The sequence below is a fragment of the Pygocentrus nattereri genome, chromosome 3, assembly GCF_015220715.1.
Source record: "Pygocentrus nattereri isolate fPygNat1 chromosome 3, fPygNat1.pri, whole genome shotgun sequence".
NCBI lineage: Eukaryota > Metazoa > Chordata > Actinopteri > Characiformes > Serrasalmidae > Pygocentrus > Pygocentrus nattereri.
In genome coordinates, this window is record NC_051213.1 from 38,170,264 (window position 1) to 38,191,381 (window position 21,118).

Consider the following 21,118-nt stretch of genomic DNA (forward strand, 5'->3'; position numbering starts at 1 on the left):
AAATACATAAACAGTGTTGCTCACTTTCACATTCTTGTTTACGATGATAACTTCTCCGCTGCTGTTGGTTGTGAGTCCATGGCCTGATGGGAAACTGCGGCGCGGCGGTGGAGGGGGTGGAGACTTGGACGGCTTCTCCGTTCGATACCGTGGCACTGTCAACTCCCCTGTCATCAGTCAGTCAATCAGACACACACGTGCAAAAATAGGCACGCATGCACACAAGAGCACACAAAGCTCTCAGCTGGAGTCCATTCAAATCTGCCTGCACTCAAACAGAATTGCAGTCTTTCACAAAAGGCAGCGCCGCACATAATGCAGCAAAATCAATAACACAATCAATGTGAAAGAAGCAACATGGAGTGCAGGGGCGATTATAAATAGAACATTTTAAAGTGAACTCCATTTGTACTGGATAATGTTTTGGAGGAGAAAAGTTTAAAGCCCCAAGCATGAGTTATATAAACAGAACCATGAGACTAGCTCTGAACATGTTCTGAAGGAATTTGATATTCGAGAACCACAGTTCTGAGTTGACCCAAGTTAGATAACAATCAGACCTTTAAATCTTTGAACTTGGAATCTTGCAAACTTGTCATGAAAACAGTTCTTTTCAGTTCAGTGTTATTTGTATGATGCTTTTTACAACACATATAATTCAATCGCTGCTATCCAGACATGCAGGTTCAGACATCAATACGAGTCAGTGTGGGAGACCCAGGACTCCCTAAGAGCATAAAGAAGAAACATTGAGAGGAACCAAGACTCAAAAGCTACGTTCCTAAGCCTAGGCTGCAGCTGAGCTAGGCTGCATTTGTCAGCCACAATGTCATAGAAGTCTGTTCCAAAGTGAAGGACCCTTCAAATACACCCTAGAAATGCAGCCTACGTTCTGAGTGATTTCAAGGAGGCAACTGATGTATCCTTCCCAGCCTTCAGTTACCTACAGTTCTCTGCGTCCGAATGACACAAAGAAAAAAAACTGCATCACGAAAATGACAAAAAACAAAGCCGTTGGGGCAGAGCTTGTTTAAAAATGTTTAAAAAGTTGTTCACAACCTTGAAATTGTCTGTAAATTGACCTTATAAAGTGTAAAACAACTGAATAACTAAAGAACTTGTCTGTATATTGCATTTTAATCAGAAGTATTTGGATATATGTAGTTTATCATACTACATAAGCTTGTTGGCGTATTAACTATCATAGCTTCAAACACAATGCAACGGGCTCCATTTTCTCTCACCAGTTCCCTCACAAGTTTGCAAAATTTGGAAATTCTTTTCAACCCATATTCAACTGAATACACTACAAAGACAAGATATTTAATGTTCAAATGGATACACTTTATTGTTTTTTGCAAATATTCACTCATTTTGAATTTGATGCCTGCAACATGTTCCAAAGAAGTTGGGACAGAGGCATGTTTACCACTGTGTTACATCACCTTTCCTTTTAACAACACTCAATAAGAGTTTGGGAACTGAGGACATTAACTGTTGAAGCTTTGTAGGTGGAATTCTTTCCCATTCTTGCTTGACGTACAACTTCAGTTGTTCAACAGTCCGGGGTCTCCATTGTCATATTTTGCGCTTCATAATGCACCACACATTTTCAATGGGAGACAGGTCTGGACTGCAGGCATGCCAGTCTAGTACCAGCACTCTTTTACTATGAAGCCACGCTGTTGTAACATGTGCAGAATGTGGCTTGGCATTGTCTTGCTGAAATAAGCAGGACGTCCCTGAAAAAGACATTACTTGGATGGCAGCATATGTTGCTCCAAAACCTGTATGTACCTTTCAGCATTAATGGTGCCTTCACAGATGTGCAAGTTACCCATGTTATGGGCACTAACACACCCCCATACCATCAGAGATGCTGGCTTTTGAACTTTGCACTGATAACAATCCGGACAGTCCTCAGTCCTTTTCCTCTTTGGCCCGGAGGACACGACGTCCATGATTTCCAAAAACAGTTTGAAATGTGGACTCATCAGACCACAGGACACTTTTCCACTTTGCGTCAGTCCATCTCAGATGAGCTCAGGCCCAGAGAAGCCGGCGGCGTTTCTGGGTGTTGTTGATATATGGCTTTCGCTTTGCATGGCAGAGTTTTAACTTGCACTTGTAGATGGAGCGACGAACTGTGTTCACTGACAGTGGTTTTCTGAAGTGTTCCTGAGCCCAAGTGGTAATATCCGTTACAGAATGATGTCGGTTTTTAATGCAGTGCCGCCTGAGGGGTCGAAGACACAGGCATTCAATGTTGGTTTTCTGCCTTGCCGCTTACTTGGAGAGATTTCTCCAGATTCTCTGAATCTTTTGATGATATTATGGACTGTAGATGATGAAATCCCTAAATTCCTTGCAATTGCACGTTAAGAAACGTTGTTCTTAAACTGTTGGACTATTTGCTCACACAGTTGTTCACAAAGTGATAAACCTCGCCCCATCCTTGCTTGTGAATAACAGCCTTTCAAGGATGCTCCCTTTATATCCAATCATGACACTCACCTGTTTCCAATTAACATGCTCACCTGTGGAATGTTCCAAATAGGTGTTTTTTTGAGCATTCCTTAATTTTCCCAGTCCTTTGTTGCCCCTGTCCCAACTTCTTTGGAACGTGTTGCAGGCATCAAATTCAAAATGAGTGAATATTTGCAAAAAACAATAAAGTTTATCTGTTTGAACATTAAATATCTTGTCTTTGTAGTGTATTCAACTGAATATACACTGCTCAAAAAAATAAAGGGAACACTCAAATAACACATCCTAGATCTGAATGAATGAAATATTCTCATTGAATACTTTGTTCTGTACAAAGTTGAATGTGCTGACGACAAAATCACACAAAAATCATCAATGGAAATCTAATTTATTAACCAATGGAGGCCTGGATTTGGAGTCACACACAAAATGAAAGTGGAAAAACACTACAGGCTGATCCAACTTTGATGTAATGTCCTTAAAACAAGTCAAAACGAGGCTCAGTATTGTGTGTGGCCTCCACGTGCCTCTGTGACCTCCCTACAACGCCTCGGATGGTCTCCTGAGGGATCTCCTCCCAGACCTGAACTAAAGCATCCGCCAAATCCTGGACAGTTTGTGGTGCAACGTGGCGTTGGTGGATGGAGCGAGACATGATGTTCCAGATGTGCTCAATCGGATTCAGGTCTGGGGAACGGGCGGGCCAGTCCATAGCTTCAATGCCTTCATCTTGCAGGAACTGCTGACACACTCCAGCCACATGAGGTCTAGCATTGTCCTGCATTAGGAGGAACCCAGGGCCAACCGCACCAGCATATGGTCTCACAAGGGGTCTGAGGATCTCATCTCGGTACCTAATGGCAGTCAGGCTACCTCTCGTGAGCACATGGAGGGCTGTGCGGCCCTCCAAAGAAATACCACCCCACACCATTACTGACCCACTGCCAAACCGGTCGTGCTGAAGGATGTTGCAGATCGCTCTCCACGGCGTCTCCAGACTCTGTCACGTCTGTCACATGTGCTCAGTGTGAACCTGCTTTCATCTGTGAAGAGCACAGGGCGCCAGTGGCGAATTGCCAAAGCGTCCTGCACGGTGTTGGGCTGTGAGCACAACCCCCATCTGTGGACGTCGGGCCCTCATACCATCCTCATGGAGTCAGTTTCCAACCGTTTGTGCAGACACATGCACATTTGTGGCCTGCTGGTCATTTTGCAGGGCTCTGGCAGTGCTCCTCCTGTTCCTCCTTGCACAAAGGCGGAGGTAGCGGTCCTGCTGCTGGGTTGTTGCCCTCCTGCGGCCTCCTCCACGTTTCCTGGTGTACTGGCCTGTCTCCTGGTAGCACCTCCAGCCTCTGGACACTACACTGACAGACACAGCAAACCTTCTTGCCACAGCTCACAATGATGTGCCATCCTGGATGAGCTGCACTACCTGAGCCACTTGTGTGGGTTGTAGAGTCCGTCTCATGCTACCACGAGTGTGAAAGCACCACCAACATTCAAATGTGGCCAAAACATCAGCCAGAAAGCACAGGTACTGAGAAGAGGTCTGTGGTCCCCACCTGCAGAACCACTCCTTTATTGAGTGTGTCTTGCTAATTGCCAATAATTTCCACCTGTTGTCTATTCCATTTGCACAACAGCTGTGAAATTGATTGTCAGTCAGTGTTGCTTCCTAAGTGGACAGTTTGATTTCACAGAAGTTTGATTTACTTGGAGTTATATTGTGTTGTTTAAGTGTTCCCTTTATTTTTTTGAGCAGTGTAGGTTGAAAAGGATTTGCAAACCATCATATTCTGTTTTTATTTATGTTTTACACAACGTCCCAACTCCATTGGAATTGGGGTTGTAGCTTAATGACCAGAATACACTGGAACACAGAAAACCCTCAAATAGCTTATGAGTTAAACATGCTGTTACTTGTATTGGTTCTGCTGAAGTCTAGTCTTACCTGATTCCCTGCGTGGGGTTGCTTCCTTACTGGCTGGTTTGGGTGGGGTTTTTCCAGGCTGGTGTTCAGGGGTGGAGGAGGGTGTGGAGGATGGCGTGACCGGTTTGGGCAGAGAGGAAAGCTGGGGTTTCGGGGGCACAGCCGGCTTGGTGATCTGCTTGGCAGCAAAGTCCAGATCAGGAATGGCCTTCATTAGCTCCGCCTGGGTCTCCTCCAATAGACGATTAATGTCCTGGGCACTGAATTGGGTCAAACTAGCCCGCTTTTCTTCCCAGTCTCGCTCTGCTGCCTAGACACACACAGATAAAGACAGGGTTCATATGCTTAGCTTGCTATAACTCCAAGGTAATATCTCTGGGTACTTCTGCTTGCACACTCACTAATTCTCATTTCTGTTCAGTCACAGTCCTTAATCTCAACACCAACCTATTATTAAATACAAACACACATTTCCTATGCTTGAACACAGAACAAACATTTCCAGAGTGAGTACACATACAGAGCAATAACTCAATGTAAGAGGAATTACCAGGCGGACTTCTACAGATACTCCTTTGTCCGGGTCTCTGCGTGTTGGCATGTCCTCCAGGCTGCGGCCCTTTGCTGCACTAACTGAGGTGTTGTCCTGCTCTGGCATGCTGCTGTCCATCGCTGCTGTGCTGGCAAGCCAGCTCCCAAGCGTGGTGGTGCCTACTAAACCGGCAGTTCCACCTAAAGTTGACCCCAGACTGGTGCCCAGAGCACTGGACAGACTAGCAGTGGCCCCTGGAATGAACAGATCAAGCAGTTACTAAATCAGTCTGTCACACAGTGGCATCCTTTGCAGCTTGTAATCTCTGCTCACTGTGTATCTCTGTATCTAGTCAGCGGCAGTGACTCCTGTTTCTGGCAGTGTCTTAGCTTGACAGTATCATTATACTCTAGCCTGTCTGCTCTAGCTTAAGCATAAACTCTAGATAAGGGCCTCTGCTAAATGCCATATATGTAAATGTAAATGCTTTACTCCATGCATCATGACCAGTCATTCAAGGGATAGCCCACTGTTGTGCTAGACTGGTACCTATGCTGGCAGTGTTGGTGATGCTGGGACTAGTCCCCAGGTTGGCACTGGTCGCCAATGAAGCCGAGAGACTGCCCGTGCCTGATAAAGTGGCCGCTAGGTCAGGCAGGCTGCTGAGAGAGGGACCGGTCAGGATGTCCAAATCGCAGCTCTTCGCAAAGTCAGCATCACTGGAGCTGGACACGGAGCTGCTAAAGTCTTCTGGAGTCTTCCACATGCCTTCTGATACCTGCCTGCATGAGGGCACATGCAAAGACATACAGATTGGTTTTATTTAAGGTTGTATTTGTAGGTGTTAGGGCAAGTGTATCATCGATGTTTCTACAGTGTATCGACCAGTAGAGAACCCTCAAGGCATAAAGACCAAATGATTTCTGGGAGCTAAAATCTTTAGTTGATTTTCTTAATAGTTTTGGGAGCAATAAAAGCCCATGGATTTACATATTTTATTCACTTTCCTTTCCTGTGATCATTTAATTATAAAACTATTTGAATTCTGAAGAAAAAATTAAAGGAAATTTGTTTTGCGACATCTCAAAAGAATCATTATCTAGAATAAACCACACTTGGCTTTTTCAAGATAATGGTATAATCTCAGGAACATTACTGTATTATTTAAGGAAAGCAATGTTTGTTATGACATGATATGAACATAAACAACTTGACATCTAACATTTAAATCATGAATAAAATTAGAATAGAAATCCCAGCTAGCAGAAATTTTTTCCTCCATTTATAGTCAAACTAAAGGCTTGTCTCTAATTTTCATGGCTCACCACAGGTATTATCTATGGGCCTGTGTATGTATGTGATTTAGAGCTCAAAAACTGCAAATCCAATAAGACACCTGAATATTTTATCATATTATTTTATTTGTTATCTATTATTTAATTGGCGTCTGCAATTGTGACTACACCGTTTTTTTTATTTACCTGGTGCTATTATAAGGAATAGGAGTTTATGGAATAAGGAGGTTTTTTGCAGGAATTTTCAGAGATGATGGGCCAGTTTAGATGTGGTTTGGCTTGGGTTTGGTTCGGACTGAAATCTAGGTGCTGTGTGCAGTGTCAGAAATTTCTCCACATTCATGTTCATCCCAAAATTTCAGGGCTGACTAAAGCTAAAGTGTGTTACCTTCTCAGCAGTGTGAGTGTATCTGTGATGTTCCTGCAGCGTTTCAGCAATGCATCCAGCCTCAGAGGCTCCTCCTTCAGAAACTTCACTGCCTCCACTTCCACCCTCAACACTACACGCATCTTACTCTGCAGTGTTGGGAACTGATCTACACACACACACACACACACATACACAATATACAGTCAGAAAACTTGACAGTCCTTTCATTTCTGTGTTATGATTGGCTGTGCTCATCACTCACTTTTAAGGTCAGTCAGAGTCTCTCCCAGTCTCCTGAGCTCCTGACTTTTCTGTTCTACTTCTTGTTCAGTTACCAAGCGATGATTCAGCCCTGCCCCAGTCTTCATTTCCTCCACTGAACGCTCCAGATCACTGTGATCATGATGAAACACACGCATACACATGATAAGCACACCGGTGTCCAAGTGGTGTAAGCAGGATTTTATGTACCCCAGAGTTTTTTTTTTTTTGTTTTTTTTTTTTAAGTAAATTACTAAAAGATACGGATTCATAACAATCAATCATGGTAAAACACCAACACTGTCACCATCAGATAAACAGTGTCATTTTTAAAAGAGCAGATAATCAAGCTGTACTTGTGCTTCAAGTATTTCTATTCAATATTTCAGTGTGAGAACACTCAAAGCTGAAAAAGTCTGAAAGGATGTGTAGCTGTAAATAAGCTGAGAAAATGAAATACACAAAAGGAAGTTAATTTTCTCAGAACAATGGACGGATGGAGTCCAGACCTCAACATCAGTGAATGCGTTTGGGATTACTTGGTTTGTAGCAAGCAGAAAATGCAACCAGTGTCTGGATTTAAATACAGTGAATTTTGTGTCCTTATTAACTCACTGCAGTTGCTGTATAATCAGCTCCTCCTCATTAAGATAGCGCAGTCTCTCCTCCTCCACTAGGAGGCGCTGGCGTTGAAGGGGGTCCTCTTGCGTCCGGGATGCTTCAATTAAGCAAAGACCTAAATCTGCCTCTGTTTGTCTCAGCAACACATGCACTGAATCCTGATTCTGTAACTGCACACACACACACACACACACACACACACACAGGTTTTATTACCATGATTCTGTGCATGAGCTGCAGTATCAGTCAAAAGTTTGCTATTCGTATAAGGGTTTTTCTTATGTTTATTGCTTCCCTCATTTAAGAATAACAGTGAACATTAAAACTAAGAGATAACAAGAGAATTTCTACAATCAAAATTGTGGGTTTTTATAAATAATTACACCCACACTACTTCACAACAGTTTATTTGCTCAACTTAATGAGGATAGATATTCCACTAATCAACTTTAATTGAGGTATAAGCAGTAGTCAGGATAGCATAATGATTGTAGTTCAACGTCTATATTATCAGGGAGAGAATTAAATAGAATATTTTTATCTGGATGTTTTGTTTTGGAAGCAAATGTATACAAAGGCATCAACATTAACTATTTATGTATTTATTCTGTATTAGAAACAAGTTTCAAGACATGTCAGATTCTGTGTTTTGTGCTTATATTCAAAGGAAATTTAAAATGTCTGCATAATTCAGTCATCATGTAGCAAATAAAGACTTTAAGAGTGGTCTGATGTACATTGGTACTCTTAGATTTTTGTGTTCTGTCTACAGCAAAAAATCTTCCCCTAAAAAAATCACCCTATAATCACTGGATTTTAACAATATATACTTTAAGCAAATATCTTATCTTAAAACTATAATACGTGACTCAGACTTCAGGCAACATAGTGACGACCATTTCGACTAATCTAGAACTATTATCTAGAACTGAACGTTTCACACCACACCACTCTGAATGACTTTGTTTAATGATTTAGTTATGCAAAAATTCAGAAAATATCAGTGAAATTCCACTTTTAAATTCTGTTAAATGTACTTATATTATTTGCACTCAGGGTGTAGCCTAAGTGAATATCAGGCAGTCTACTTGATTGTAATTCCAGTAATCTTAGCCACCATTTGTCAGAATGGGACACTTTACAGCTTCTGTATAAAGACTGCAAACGTTCATGTCAGCTGAGTACAGTGCTGCAGTGGTTGCCCTGCATGTAGTGCTGTCTCTTTGTTGGCCAGTTGCATCCGTCAATAAAATACATATTTATCGGACTGTGAGATTTCTGTGCTTTTTAAGAAGATGAGATTATAAATCTTTAGATTTAAATGTCTTTAATATTGTAAAAAAGGCACATTCCATCATAAGTCCAAACTTTTGACCACTATAGTAAGTCACACACACTCACCTACTACCGGTTTCTCTCATACATACCTGCAGTTTGCGTAACTGTGTCAGCTGCCTCCTCAGCTCAACTGTGCTGTGTTGCAGTTCACTTAGGTGAAGCTGCATTTGGGAGCGGGACATGTTGATCGGCTGGGACAAACCAGTGGGAGGAGGTGGCATCAGGGCCAGAGGGGCTGAGGGAGTCGTAGCTGGCAATCAGAGACAAGAATCCAGGTCACATGATGGCAAGGATGAATTCATGCAACTCCAATGTTTTTCCACTGTTTTTCTATCCAGAGTTATTCCAACATGTCTTATGAAGGGCCATTCAAAACACATACATGACAGTCACGTGCAAAAGTTTGAACAACTCTGGTCAAATGACATGTTTTGTTAAAAGAAGTATGTTAAAACAAGTTTACATTATCCTCTACAGGGAATTAACTTATATATTTTAGTATTAAATCTCTATTCATTTATTTAACTTAACAAAAAGCATGTTCTCTGTAGAGGATGTGTATTTTCACACAAGAAAATCAACAAAACATGTAATTTGACCAGGGACTGCCCAAACGTTTGTCTGCTACTGTAACAATAACTTGACATTTTGCTCTGTTGGCATCAAATGCCATAAAGTGCTGCTGTCTCTTTCAGTAGCAAACTGGCCTCATTCTCTATTTCAAAGTTAACCAAAATGATAACACTATTAGGGGCGGCATGGTGGCGTGGTGGGTAGTGCTATCGCCTCACAGTGAGGAGGGCCTGGGTTCGATTCCCCGGCCGGGTGACCGTGTGGAGTTTGCATGTTCTCCCTGTGTCTGCGTGAGTTTCCTCCGGGTTCTCCGGTTTCCTCCCACAGTCCAAAGACATGCAGTCAGGCCAATTGGACATGCTAAATTGCCCCTAGATGTGAGTGTGTGAGTGACTGTCTGTGTTTGTCTGTCTGCCCTGCGATGGACTGGCGACCTGTCCAGGGTGTATCCTGCCTTCCGCCCGAAGACTGCTGGGATAGGCTCCAGCATCCCCCTGCAACCCTGACGGAGAAGTGGCTTAGAAAATGGATGGATGGATGGATGGATAACACTATTCTGTAGGGCAGTGTCCATAAGGCAACATGGCACCTTGTTGACCATAAAGTCTCAAGCTGCTTTCAAGTGCAAGAGGGGTGGTCATTTTCTCGGAAGACTAACCTGTTCACCTCACATGCGCGTTTATGTATGACAAACAGAACGCTGAGGTTGTGAAGTAGATGTTTTAGTTCATTAGAGAGCTGGCATCTATTGGTTTTAGTCTATTTTGCTGGTGTTTTGAACTACTACGAAATGTGGTTGAACTGTACATGACTAATTTACTTTACTGTCACCATTTAATGTATTTATAGTTTGTCTGATTATTTTCTGTGTTTGATGGTTCTGTTCCCCCCACAACTCGGCCTGCATCAAAAAGCTTGTACTTGACTTCCTCATGTTCGAATTAAAGGTTAAACACTAGGTTTTTGGGTGAAATGACACAGCATGTTATAACAACTGACTTCACAGCTTAGTTATACCACAGTCACATAAAACTGATGATATGAGAGTTTAAATCTTATAAATGCTAAAATGAAACTCAACCAGAGGTGGGTAGAGTAACTAAAGTCAGTACTCATCAAACATACTGATGCTTGCATTAAATAATTGCACAGGTAAAAGTACCTTCCAAAATCACTTTGAGTAGAAATACAGAAGTAGCAGGTTGAAAAATCTCAAGTACTAAGTAATCTATAGAACTGCAGTGGTACCTCTAGTACATCCAGCGGTAACACTGTACTGTAGGGTGCCGTTCATAAGGCTACATGACACCTACATAAGCTTGTCATGACCACTTACATAGCCCTAGATAAGCTTTTATAAATGTTTATTCCAAAACACATCATTTGTTATGAAGATTAAATTGGGCAATTTTGATCAAAGTCAGTAAGTAGATTTTATGACACATGATGCCTATTGTAATAAGCATTTATGTACAGTTATGTAGGGATATGTCAGTTGTCATAGCCTAAAGAACAGCACCCTACAGTAAAGTGTTTAATACTTACTAGTCCCACAAACAGGGAAATTTCACCTCTGCATTTAACCCATCCATGAAATGAACCACCACAAACACACTAGTGAGCACACTTGCCCAGTGCGGTGGGCAGCCCTACCCACAGCACCCGGGGACCAGGTGGGGGTTAGGTGTCTTGCTCAATGACACCTCAGTCATGTACTTGTTGGCACTGGGGATCAAACCGGCAACCTTCTGGTCACAGGGCCAGTTCCCTAACCTCCAGCTCACGACTGCCCCATCCAGCATTAGTCAGTATAGTACCTGAAGACTATACGTCTCTATGCTTCTTCGATTTTGGTCTAAAATACAATGCTAACGCTCCAGAACTGGAGTAAAAAGTAGATTCCTTTACTCCTCCAATATACTTGAGTAGAAGTAAAAATTTTATCATTTGAAAATACTATATATATCATTATGTCACTGTGACATACACTGAGCTACAACATCTATATCATTTCACCCCAGAAGGTGTCATGACAAAAGCTACTGACAGGAAATAACTGACTTGACAGTGATGTTAGGAAAACTTAACAAGTTGGAATATACAGCCTTTATGATGAATGATGCCTACTGGAATAAATGTCTATAAATGTTTATGTAGGTGTATGCCAGTTTTCATGAAGGGATTATGTAGGTGTCATGCATTCTTATAAGTAATAACTTATAGTAAAGTGTTATTGCTGACATCACTTAATGACAACTCACGCCATCTGTTGTACTCAGTTGTACTGTTGTATTTGGAGACAGCTAACACTAGTATGTCAGTGTTATGCAGTATAACTAATCACTATTTGTACTGGCATGTAAAACCAGTCCACTAGTCTACTACACAGGTGTACAATCACACAATGTAGCCCACAGTTTAACAACTACACTCTTCCCCATTCATCACTATTCAGACACACTATAAATCCAAATGTTTGTAGACACCTGCTCACCCAAGTGAAGTGAAGTGGTCATTATTGTCATTGCTCAATATAAATTATATACACTGGAATGAAATGACATTTGATTTTCTTCTGAAATCAAGTTTTTGAAATTTGCCTTCCTTTGCTGCAGTAACAGCCTCTTCTGGGAAGGCTTGACACTTGATATTGGAACATTGCTGTGAGAATTTGATTACATTTAGTCACAAGCGCATTAATGAGGTCAGGTAATGATGTTAAATGATTAGTTCTGCATCACAAACTCTCCACTTGAGCTCATCACAAAGGTATTAGCTGGTGCTCCATTATTCCACAGCTCAGGGCTGGGGGTTTTATACTTGAAACCCCATTGCCGATGCTTGACATTGACCAGAGGACTGGCATTCTGGTAGTCTATTGGCAATGCTTTCTATGGCATAGTTCTATTGTATTGCCATGGTGTATGGAGCTGGTATTTAAGTGTATCAGGCTGGTACAAGTGGTCAGAAACTGACCAGTGATGAAGGAATAGAGGATGTCTCACAAAAATTGTGCATCGGCAGATATAGTCTCTAGACCAGCAAGTGGAGCTACACGGTTTCTGATAAAGTGGATGATGGTCTATTAATGCCTGCATTACACATAAAGCGTATCATGTCTGTTCTATGAGTAGTCCTTCATAAGAAGTACTTGAGTAGAAGTAAAAATATTATCATTTGAAAACACTTGGTGTATATAAAATATTTGGTGTTATTTCTTGAAAGTTGCCATTTTCAACATGTCAAGGCCTATACCCGACCCCCCATTTACATCCACATACTTCAGTATTCACCACATCCTCCACACTAAAAAAAAAATTGATGCACTTAATTTACTTCATTCAAGTGTCTACATCATTTCCACACAAAAAAATCACTTGCTTTCATTCCACTTACAAATTTAGATTCATTAGTCAATAAGGCATTTCTCCACACCTCAGATGCCCAGTTTTGATGTGCTAGTGCAATTATCTTCTTTTTTTGCCTTTTTTTTTCTCAGTAACAGCTTCTTGACAGCTACACCTCTATTCAGACTCAGTGTTGAGATGTCTCCTCACAGTGGATGAAAACACCTGAGGATTGTTTCAGATGTAAAGCAAGAGTAAAATTTAATTTTCCTATTTCATAAAGATGAAAGCTATAAGTACTGTTTTTTCTGACAGTTCAGGTGGTTCATCAGGTCTTGCACAGTCATGAATTCTGTTTTCTTTATATCTTTTAACATTTTTTTTTTAACTGATAAATGTGGAAAGATAATTTTTGGGAATTACCTGTGCTTAATGGCCATTTTGACGGAATTATATAAAGGGTGGCATCATATCGCTCTTGCCAGATCAAAACCTTGTAGCTCCAAAATTGTAACTTTACAGGAGAAGGAAAAAACATACTCTGCTTTTAATGTAAGTCAACTGAACCAGACTTTTTTTCCCCAAGTAATTTTAAGTCATTTATTTTGGTTCATTCATCATGGAATTTACAGACAATATATAAGACTATGGGTATTTTCAAATTATGTCAAAAACTGAAAAATGACAAAAATGGAGATACAAGGTTTTGTTCCGACAACAGCGATATGTCTGCTGATGTTAGCTTACCTTACCTTGCTTTATGGCACTGCAAGTAATTCTGTGCTATTTCAGACTAGATTTGTGATACAATCTGATCAGTTTAATTCTATTTTTTCCTCTGATATCCAATCCAGCATCTGCTCTTGATATTGATTCAATACCTCAGTATTAGGTTGTGGCCATCTCTAGTTGTTTTATAACATTTTATTCAAGTGGAAATGATGTACACATCTGAATCAAGTAAACTGAATATATTGCTTTTTTCAAAGCACTTATCCTCCAGGTAAAAACAGCAACATGGAATTCTACTGCATCAGTTCAATACACAACTTCTGAGTCTACACAACATGCAACACACAATCAGGTTATCCAAAACAGTCCACTCAACCTGTTAAACACGCTCAGTAATATTTCAAAACACTAATATTTCAAACACACAGCTTGCAACGGAGCAATATCCACTGTCATTATTGCTCTCTTCGGGGAAAAAAGGGCCACAGAACATGCCGCAGAGTCAAACCGCTTTCTAGGGTTCATTCCAGGAATGCGGAGGGGTTACCATGGATACAACAAATACATTCCAGGGTCAGATACACACACGCACACTCAACCCGACACTCTTGGGCACACCTACATACACACACACACAGAGAAGGATCTTCCAAACTCAGGGATCCATGTTTTTCACCCCCAAATCACCAGCATCCAGACATTTTCAGGGTGGAGGAATCCCTGAAATCATTCCACACGTTGATGAAAGACAGATCAGGTTGGACAACACCTTCACTGGGGAACATTGAAGAGAGAGAGAGAGACAGAACAACAGAGAGACACACAGAAATACCTTTTCTTTTTCTAAACCTGCCAGCTGAAACACAAAACACGTCAGTGGTTAAGCGTCCCAATCATAGGCCAGCATGTCTCCTTTCACCCAATGAATGCAGGTGATGTGAGGCAGAATGTCAGAGAAGTGTCTCACTTACACACACACACACACACACACACACACACACACAAACATATGCAGTTTACTCACTCTCAGGAGCTGAGCAGTCGCTTGCCGTTTCAGCCTTGTCACTGTAAAAGAAAGACAGATTTCTCACACTAGAGCCCAGCCTGCATTCATTAAAGAAATAGTTTGTTTAAAAAAAGATAACACATTAAATGCGAGTCAAAATATGTTTAATATCAGTCAAAATATGTTTAATATCTTAAATCTGTATCAGACCCACTGTGTTAACAGCATGCCTAAATCATCACACCCCTACCTCAAATCATGTTTGAGAAGACTTGCTCAAAATAGCTCAAATAGACTTGCTTACCGATAGAGGGGCAGGAGGGAGGGTGGGTATATGGGAACTTCATACCTTTTTATCTCAAAAGGGACCTATCATGCTCATTTTCAATGTTCAGAATTTTATTTTGGGGGTCTACTAGAATAGATTTACATGCTTCAGTGTTTCAAAAACACTCTATTCAGCCGCTATCTAAAATGCTGTTAGAATTCTTATGGTTGCTTGCCCATTTTGTTCCGATTGGTCAAGGGCCAGAGTGGCATCCTGCTACAAATTCTGCACTTGCACTGCCGTGGCTATTCTTATGATACATTTGCTCAATTTTCAGTTGCAAGTAGCCTGTCATAAAGTGTCAGAAATCACAAAGACAAGTCTATTTAGAAGTAGAAGAGACCTGATGATTTAGGCATGCAGCTTACGCCAACGATAATTACTCTACTCAAGTATAAACTAACAATACTCGTTTATTTCATTGCTTGTAGCTACATTAGCCTTGTAGGTTTAGGGCAAAACTAAAAAAAGCAAACTTCGGACAACAACATGACTTGGCTGATAAAGGTAAAGAGAGAGTGCTGATTGCAATGCTGATTGCCTGTGCACTAAATGTTTTTTTTCAACTCTAAATTTTATTAACATTTTAAATAAGTGATACTTTTTTAATCCCACAAACAGGGAAATTCCACCTCCGCATTTAATCCATCCGTGAAGTGAAACACCACATACACACTAGTGAATACACACGCACTATGGGGCAGTGAGCACACTTGCCCGGAGCGGTGGGCAGCCCTATCCATGGCGCCCAGGAAGCAATTAGGGTTAGGTGTCTTGCTCAAGGTCATGGACTGTCAGCACTGGGGATCAAACCAGCAACCTTCTGGTCACAGGGCCAGTTCCCTAACCTCCAGCCAATGACTGCCAGGTCATTCTACAGAAACGTCCACTTTATTATCTATCCATAGGTATCACTGGTGTTACCAATCCTTATTGGTGCTACACATAAAAAAGGCAACACCAGTGACAATAACATTAATGACATTTTTAATGAAAAATAAATTTTACAAAGTGCCTGTTATGGAGCATCAAACCACATGTTGCCAATTCTATTTTCTTACAATTACCTAAGAATAAAGTAAGTTACACCAGTGACGTCAACTAAAAGCTTCATATGAAATCTAAAGCTAAAGAGCTAAAGAACTGAAGAACATTTCTAAGAACTGAAAGACACAATGGACTGACCATGTGATTTTTTCAAGTGAGGCCATCAGTGTGATTTTTAAAACAACACTGTTAAACTAATGCTAAAAATTGTGTAATTCTTAAAAAAAACGTATTGTTTCATTTTAAAATGTAAATAAATTGTAACCCTAACATGTTTTTTTTAAGTGTAATATATCTGTAAACGCTAGGGACACAAAAATGGACGTTTCTGTATGATGACCCAACTACTTGTTGGGAGAGTATTTAATTCATACAGAGGCAACTCCACTAACTTCAAGCACTTATGCCTAAGCCTTCAGATCAAAATGTCTTTAAGACAATGATAAATTATGTTCAAACTTTTGACTGGCACTATATTCATCCTTGTGTCACAGCTTTACCAGTGTGAAGCTTTTAGAAGCCCAAAATGTAAAAAATACATGCAAAATATTAAATATTTATATGTACACTGGTGTAGTCCAGGTTTTGCTTACATCTTGCATGTGGTCTTGCACGAGTCTTAGAAAGCCTTTTTTATACAATATTTTATTGAGAATGAGGAACTATGCTTTATGGACCGTCTTACCTCTTACCTGCCGTTGGGGTCTAAGCAAATTTTCTGTGTTAAAAGTATTTAGTAGTGCTTATATTATTGAATATTTTCAAATATTATTTGAAAGTGAAAATGTGGCTTACGGACTGTCAGGGGCCCTGGTTAGAACGCTCTGGACCAGACCGGTCAGGCTGGCTATCTGCTTCTCCATTGCCTCCATTCGCTCCCTGCAAAACAGGGATTACTATAATAATAACAACTATAACAATAATAAAAATAAAAACCTTTTATACATAGAAAACTCACTACACACAAAAAGTAATGTAATTTGCCCTGTAAAAGTCAAAGCAGAATAACCCCTTACCTGGTCTCCGTTTCATTGCCGGGTAATGGCGTAGTGTATCCTGGCAATCCCACACCTTCAGCTCCAGGTCCTCCTATTACACACATTTGGTCCAGCGGTGGCCCCCCACCCCGGGATTTGGGGCTCTCTACAAACACCGTCCCATCCTTTCTGAATGCCTGCCTGCCTGGTGACCCCCGGCCTGGCTGCGGTCCGTACGGGTCTCTTGCATCCAGCAGCTTCTGCGGTGAGGCTGGGGGCAGCGTGCGGAAGCCTGCAGCAGCATAAGGGTCAGCATAGAGAGGACCTCCAGGCCTGTAGAGGGCACCCTCCAACTCGCAGTGCAGTGCAGCCGCAGGGTAGGGCCCCAGAGAGCGAGCAGAACCACGGCGATAGGCCAGGGCCTGAGGTGAGTGGACCAGCGCATATGGGTCAGCATAGATGGCCTCATTCTTCAGCAGCACCACACTCTTTGATGTCGACGTCAGCTCCTCATCTGGTTTCACATCCCGCCGCTCCAGGATGGCGCTGGGTGAGGGGCAGAACACTGGCTGCCCGTGAGCACCCTGCCCAGGGACATGGTGCTGGTGCTGGTAGGGGTGAGGCTGGGGGGAAGGCGGAGGGCCTCCAGCGTAGGATGAGGGCCGCCCCCCGGCGTAGGAGAGGCGGGAGTGTGAGCGGGACGGCGAGCCCGATGGGGACGAAGAGGAAGGGAGGGTGTTCAGACGGCGAGTAGGAGACGACTCCCTCGAGGCATATACCAGCTCTCTCTGGTATCGGGGTGTTTGAGGGAGGGCAGCAGGTTATATGAATGTGAAAAGGAGGAGAAAGGGTGCGAGAGAAATGTGTGGCATTTTAAAATTCTTTCAGTGACTGACACTACATACCGCATAGCAAAGTTAAAGTGTCACAGCGATGTCACACGGCAGGAAATGTGTCAAGAGTTTTCACTCAGGCAGACACCACAACATTCACACAGAGCAGAGGAGTAGCAGTAAGTCTTTCTCTCATTCTTTCACTCCTTCTCACTCACTGTCTAGGTGTACATCAGGAGTGTCAAACTGCAGTGTGATGGGCCACAATATGACAGAATGCAGACTTTAGCATTCTGCCTCATTTAACACCTGAGTCAGCTCATTAGCTAAGGGTGGGTGTACAGCACACGACTTTAAATATCCTAACAGGTTTAGAAAAAAGTGTCTCTTTGTCATGGAGGCCAGCACTTTAAATGAGAAGGCAAAAAACAATGGATCAAACACACAAGTTTACGCTACAGAAAAATTTCCAGAAATTAACTGGACACAGGAAGCGTAGTGGAAACGCACACTGGGGCCGAATATGTAGCTGAGAAACACAGATATCAGAGAGAGAGAGATAGCTGGAAAAATATGTACTATGAACTGACAGCTGTATTGAAATAGTAAAGAAAGTTATTGTTTGCCTGTGTTGCTGCTGAACACATACACTCTGCATTTTTTCTCTCTCCTACTACTCTCTCTGGCTGTTGCCTCAATCACTTATTCAGTTTCATCGATGACCACTCACATCATGGGACTCGTGAATGCTTAGAGGCATGAAAACGAAACATGCTTGAAAACATCAGAAGCCCTCTGATCACTCCAGAGCTCAATCAAAAAGCTAAAGATAATGTTTCCTCTCACACTACCATCCGCACTGTCAATCACTTCCAGTCGAGCTCGTGACGAGGAAAATAATTTCAGATAGTGATTGTTTTTTTGTTTTTTTTGGAAGGGATTAATTGGGTTTCAAGTCAGGCTTAGTTAGTAACAGGCTTAACTAACAGGCTTAGTTAGATGTTCAAGCCTACATTCACCATCCACTTTATCAAAAAATACACTACCGTTTAGTATTTATATACAGTAAGAACACATTGTATTGTACATAATGTGGATTTAATTCAGGGATGCACAATGATCTCAGAATCACATCAACAGATAACTGCATTTATACAGTTAACTGTATTAACTGTAGTTATCAGAACACAGCAGCTGTTTTGGCTAATCAGTACTTAAATTATATTAAATTTACATTAAAGTGTACTAGTGGTGGAACTGAAGAAATTTATGTAATAGCTGGAGGCATTGAGGAGGCATCTGGAGCCAAACCTCTGTTCTTCTAACTAGACTAGATTTTAAATGCCTAAAGTATGAAGTAGCACAGTACTACAGGTACTACTAGAGACTGTATACTATTCGTTGTCATGCATAATTTATTGGCCTCCCTCTATGCTATTCATTATTGGTCAGTTTATAACCACAGGGCAGCTCACTTTTACAGGTACCTGTAATTTTTACAGGTGGCTTTGCTGGCATGGTGCTAAATGTAAGCATCACTTCACTATTACACCACCCAGTACGCTACATGTGACTAATTTCACCATCACAACCATTTACAATCCATATCAGATGTACCTCTATACCTGTAACAGTTAGCACAGTGTAAAAAACACACACTAACCCGCAAATCTCCATTGGCGATGTGTCCGTGGTGTCCGTGGTGGGGTGCGTTATAGGGTGTGTCCCGGAGTGGAGGCTCGCGGCAGTAGATCTTTATGACACAGCGATCCTGAACGTCTCGTGGGTCCTCCAGCTCATAGAAGACGTTGCGCGCCTCATCCTTGATGAGGATTGCTGTGCTGGGCGAGCGCAAAGCCCCCATAGTCAGCTTCTGCGGGAACATATGCACGATGAGAGCGTGCAGCGTCTCCATGCTGGTCAGCTCATGTGTGATGTGAACGCGTCTTGTCTCATCTCCAAACTGCAGGAACAGGACCCCTGCAGACGGAGAGAAGGGGAGAGAGTGAGGGAGAGCAAGAGAGTAAGGGAAAAGGAAAGAGCAAGGGAGAGGGAGGGAGCATAATGGCAGGGGTCAGAATGGGAAGGCGGAGAGAGAAGTAAGAGTTAGAAAACCAGAGGGCATAAGTGAGTTGGGTATGCATGTCTACGCATTAGGTGTGTACGCTGTGTGCATACAAAAAAGGAGTTTACGGTGTGATGTGTCGTTGTGTGTCCTTACTTTATGCACTGAGCCTGTGTGTGTGCCAGGGCCATAGCTATGGGGGGGAGGGGCCTGGGCACAAGGCCAACTCTAGAATTTGGGGGCAGACAGAGGGATTTCGTCAGAGGTCCCTAATCTTGCTATCAGAAGCACTGAACATTTGGAGGCAGAAAAATTGGAATAACGACTACCACAGGCTGTCTAAATTACATACATCTCTAACTGGATCATTTGTGTAATACTGATGATTTGAAGCTTGTTTAGAGTTCCAGTATGTTACAACTTAAACTACAGATAATCTTTTCTAAATTCTTGATCACGGGCTGTGTTTAACTAGCCAGTAGTTCTAGCTCATCCAGATAACTTAATTCGACGTAACCTATTTCTATATATACCTATATATGATTTCTTCTTCCTTCTTCAGTGACTCCTTCTCTTGTGTCATGTGATTGACTGTCTGTCATAAACATCACACTTTTATGTACAATGTGAAATATAAACTAACATACGGAAGCACAAAAATGTTCAGATCAAGTTACATTCAAGTGCAAAACTGCAAAAAAAAAAAAAAAAACAACAACAAAAAAAAAAAACAACTTGGCACCAAGAAAACAAGTATGAAAAAGCTACTTAAGGAGGATGAGGACATATCCAAGCAGGTATGCAGTGTGAAATGCTAAAAGAACTTCACCTACTTAACTAGCATTAGTTTGTGTTGCATTGACATGTCATGATTTTGTCACACTTAAAAGTTTTATCAGTAGTTTTATCAGTTGCATTAATACAGAGATTTAATGTAATTATGTACTGTAGATGATGAAAAACAAAAGTTTTGCTACTTTATGTTGAAAAGTTATTCTTGAATTGTTGCACTATTTGCTCATGCAGTCTTTCACAGAGTGGTGAACCCCTCCTCATCTTTACTTCTGAAAGACTCCACCTCTCTGGGATGCTTTTTATACTGAATTATGTTACTGACCTGTTGCCAATTAACTACCAGGTGTTTTTAGCATTACACAACTTTATCAACCTTTTGTTTCCCCTGTCCCAACTTTTTTGGAATGTGTTTTTAAACTCACAAGGAGTGAACTAACCCCCGCCCCCCCCACACACATACTCCACACACACACACACACACACACACACACACAACTCTTTTGATGCTCTACTTGCACTATCTGGAACATTGCTGCTACACTGTGTTTTCACTGTTTTACTCAGGTTTTTCTACCTCAGTA

General features: G+C 41.6%; 1 protein-coding gene across 8 annotated transcripts in view; it reads right to left on the reverse strand.

The window, feature by feature from the left end:
* zgc:114120 (uncharacterized protein LOC619267 homolog) overlaps positions 1-21,118 on the reverse strand; it is a 111,995-nt gene that overhangs the window by 14,121 nt on the left and 76,756 nt on the right. For 5 of the 8 annotated variants that reach the window (XM_017700747.2, XM_037536737.1, XM_037536736.1 and 2 more), the window contains 13 exons: positions 19,341-19,657; positions 16,884-17,632; positions 16,663-16,746; positions 14,511-14,551; positions 14,319-14,342; positions 8,924-9,084; positions 7,491-7,666; positions 6,877-7,007; positions 6,633-6,780; positions 5,499-5,731; positions 4,968-5,203; positions 4,439-4,727; positions 25-167 (listed from right to left, as the gene is read on the reverse strand). In XM_017700747.2, the coding sequence (XP_017556236.1) occupies positions 25-167; positions 4,439-4,727; positions 4,968-5,203; positions 5,499-5,731; positions 6,633-6,780; positions 6,877-7,007; positions 7,491-7,666; positions 8,924-9,084; positions 14,319-14,342; positions 14,511-14,551; positions 16,663-16,746; positions 16,884-17,632; positions 19,341-19,657 (2,732 nt within the window). The remainder of the gene's footprint in view (positions 1-24; positions 168-4,438; positions 4,728-4,967; positions 5,204-5,498; positions 5,732-6,632; positions 6,781-6,876; positions 7,008-7,490; positions 7,667-8,923; positions 9,085-14,318; positions 14,343-14,510; positions 14,552-16,662; positions 16,747-16,883; positions 17,633-19,340; positions 19,658-21,118) is intronic. The other 3 variants (XM_037536735.1, XM_037536740.1, XM_037536734.1) reach the window with 3 other exon arrangements.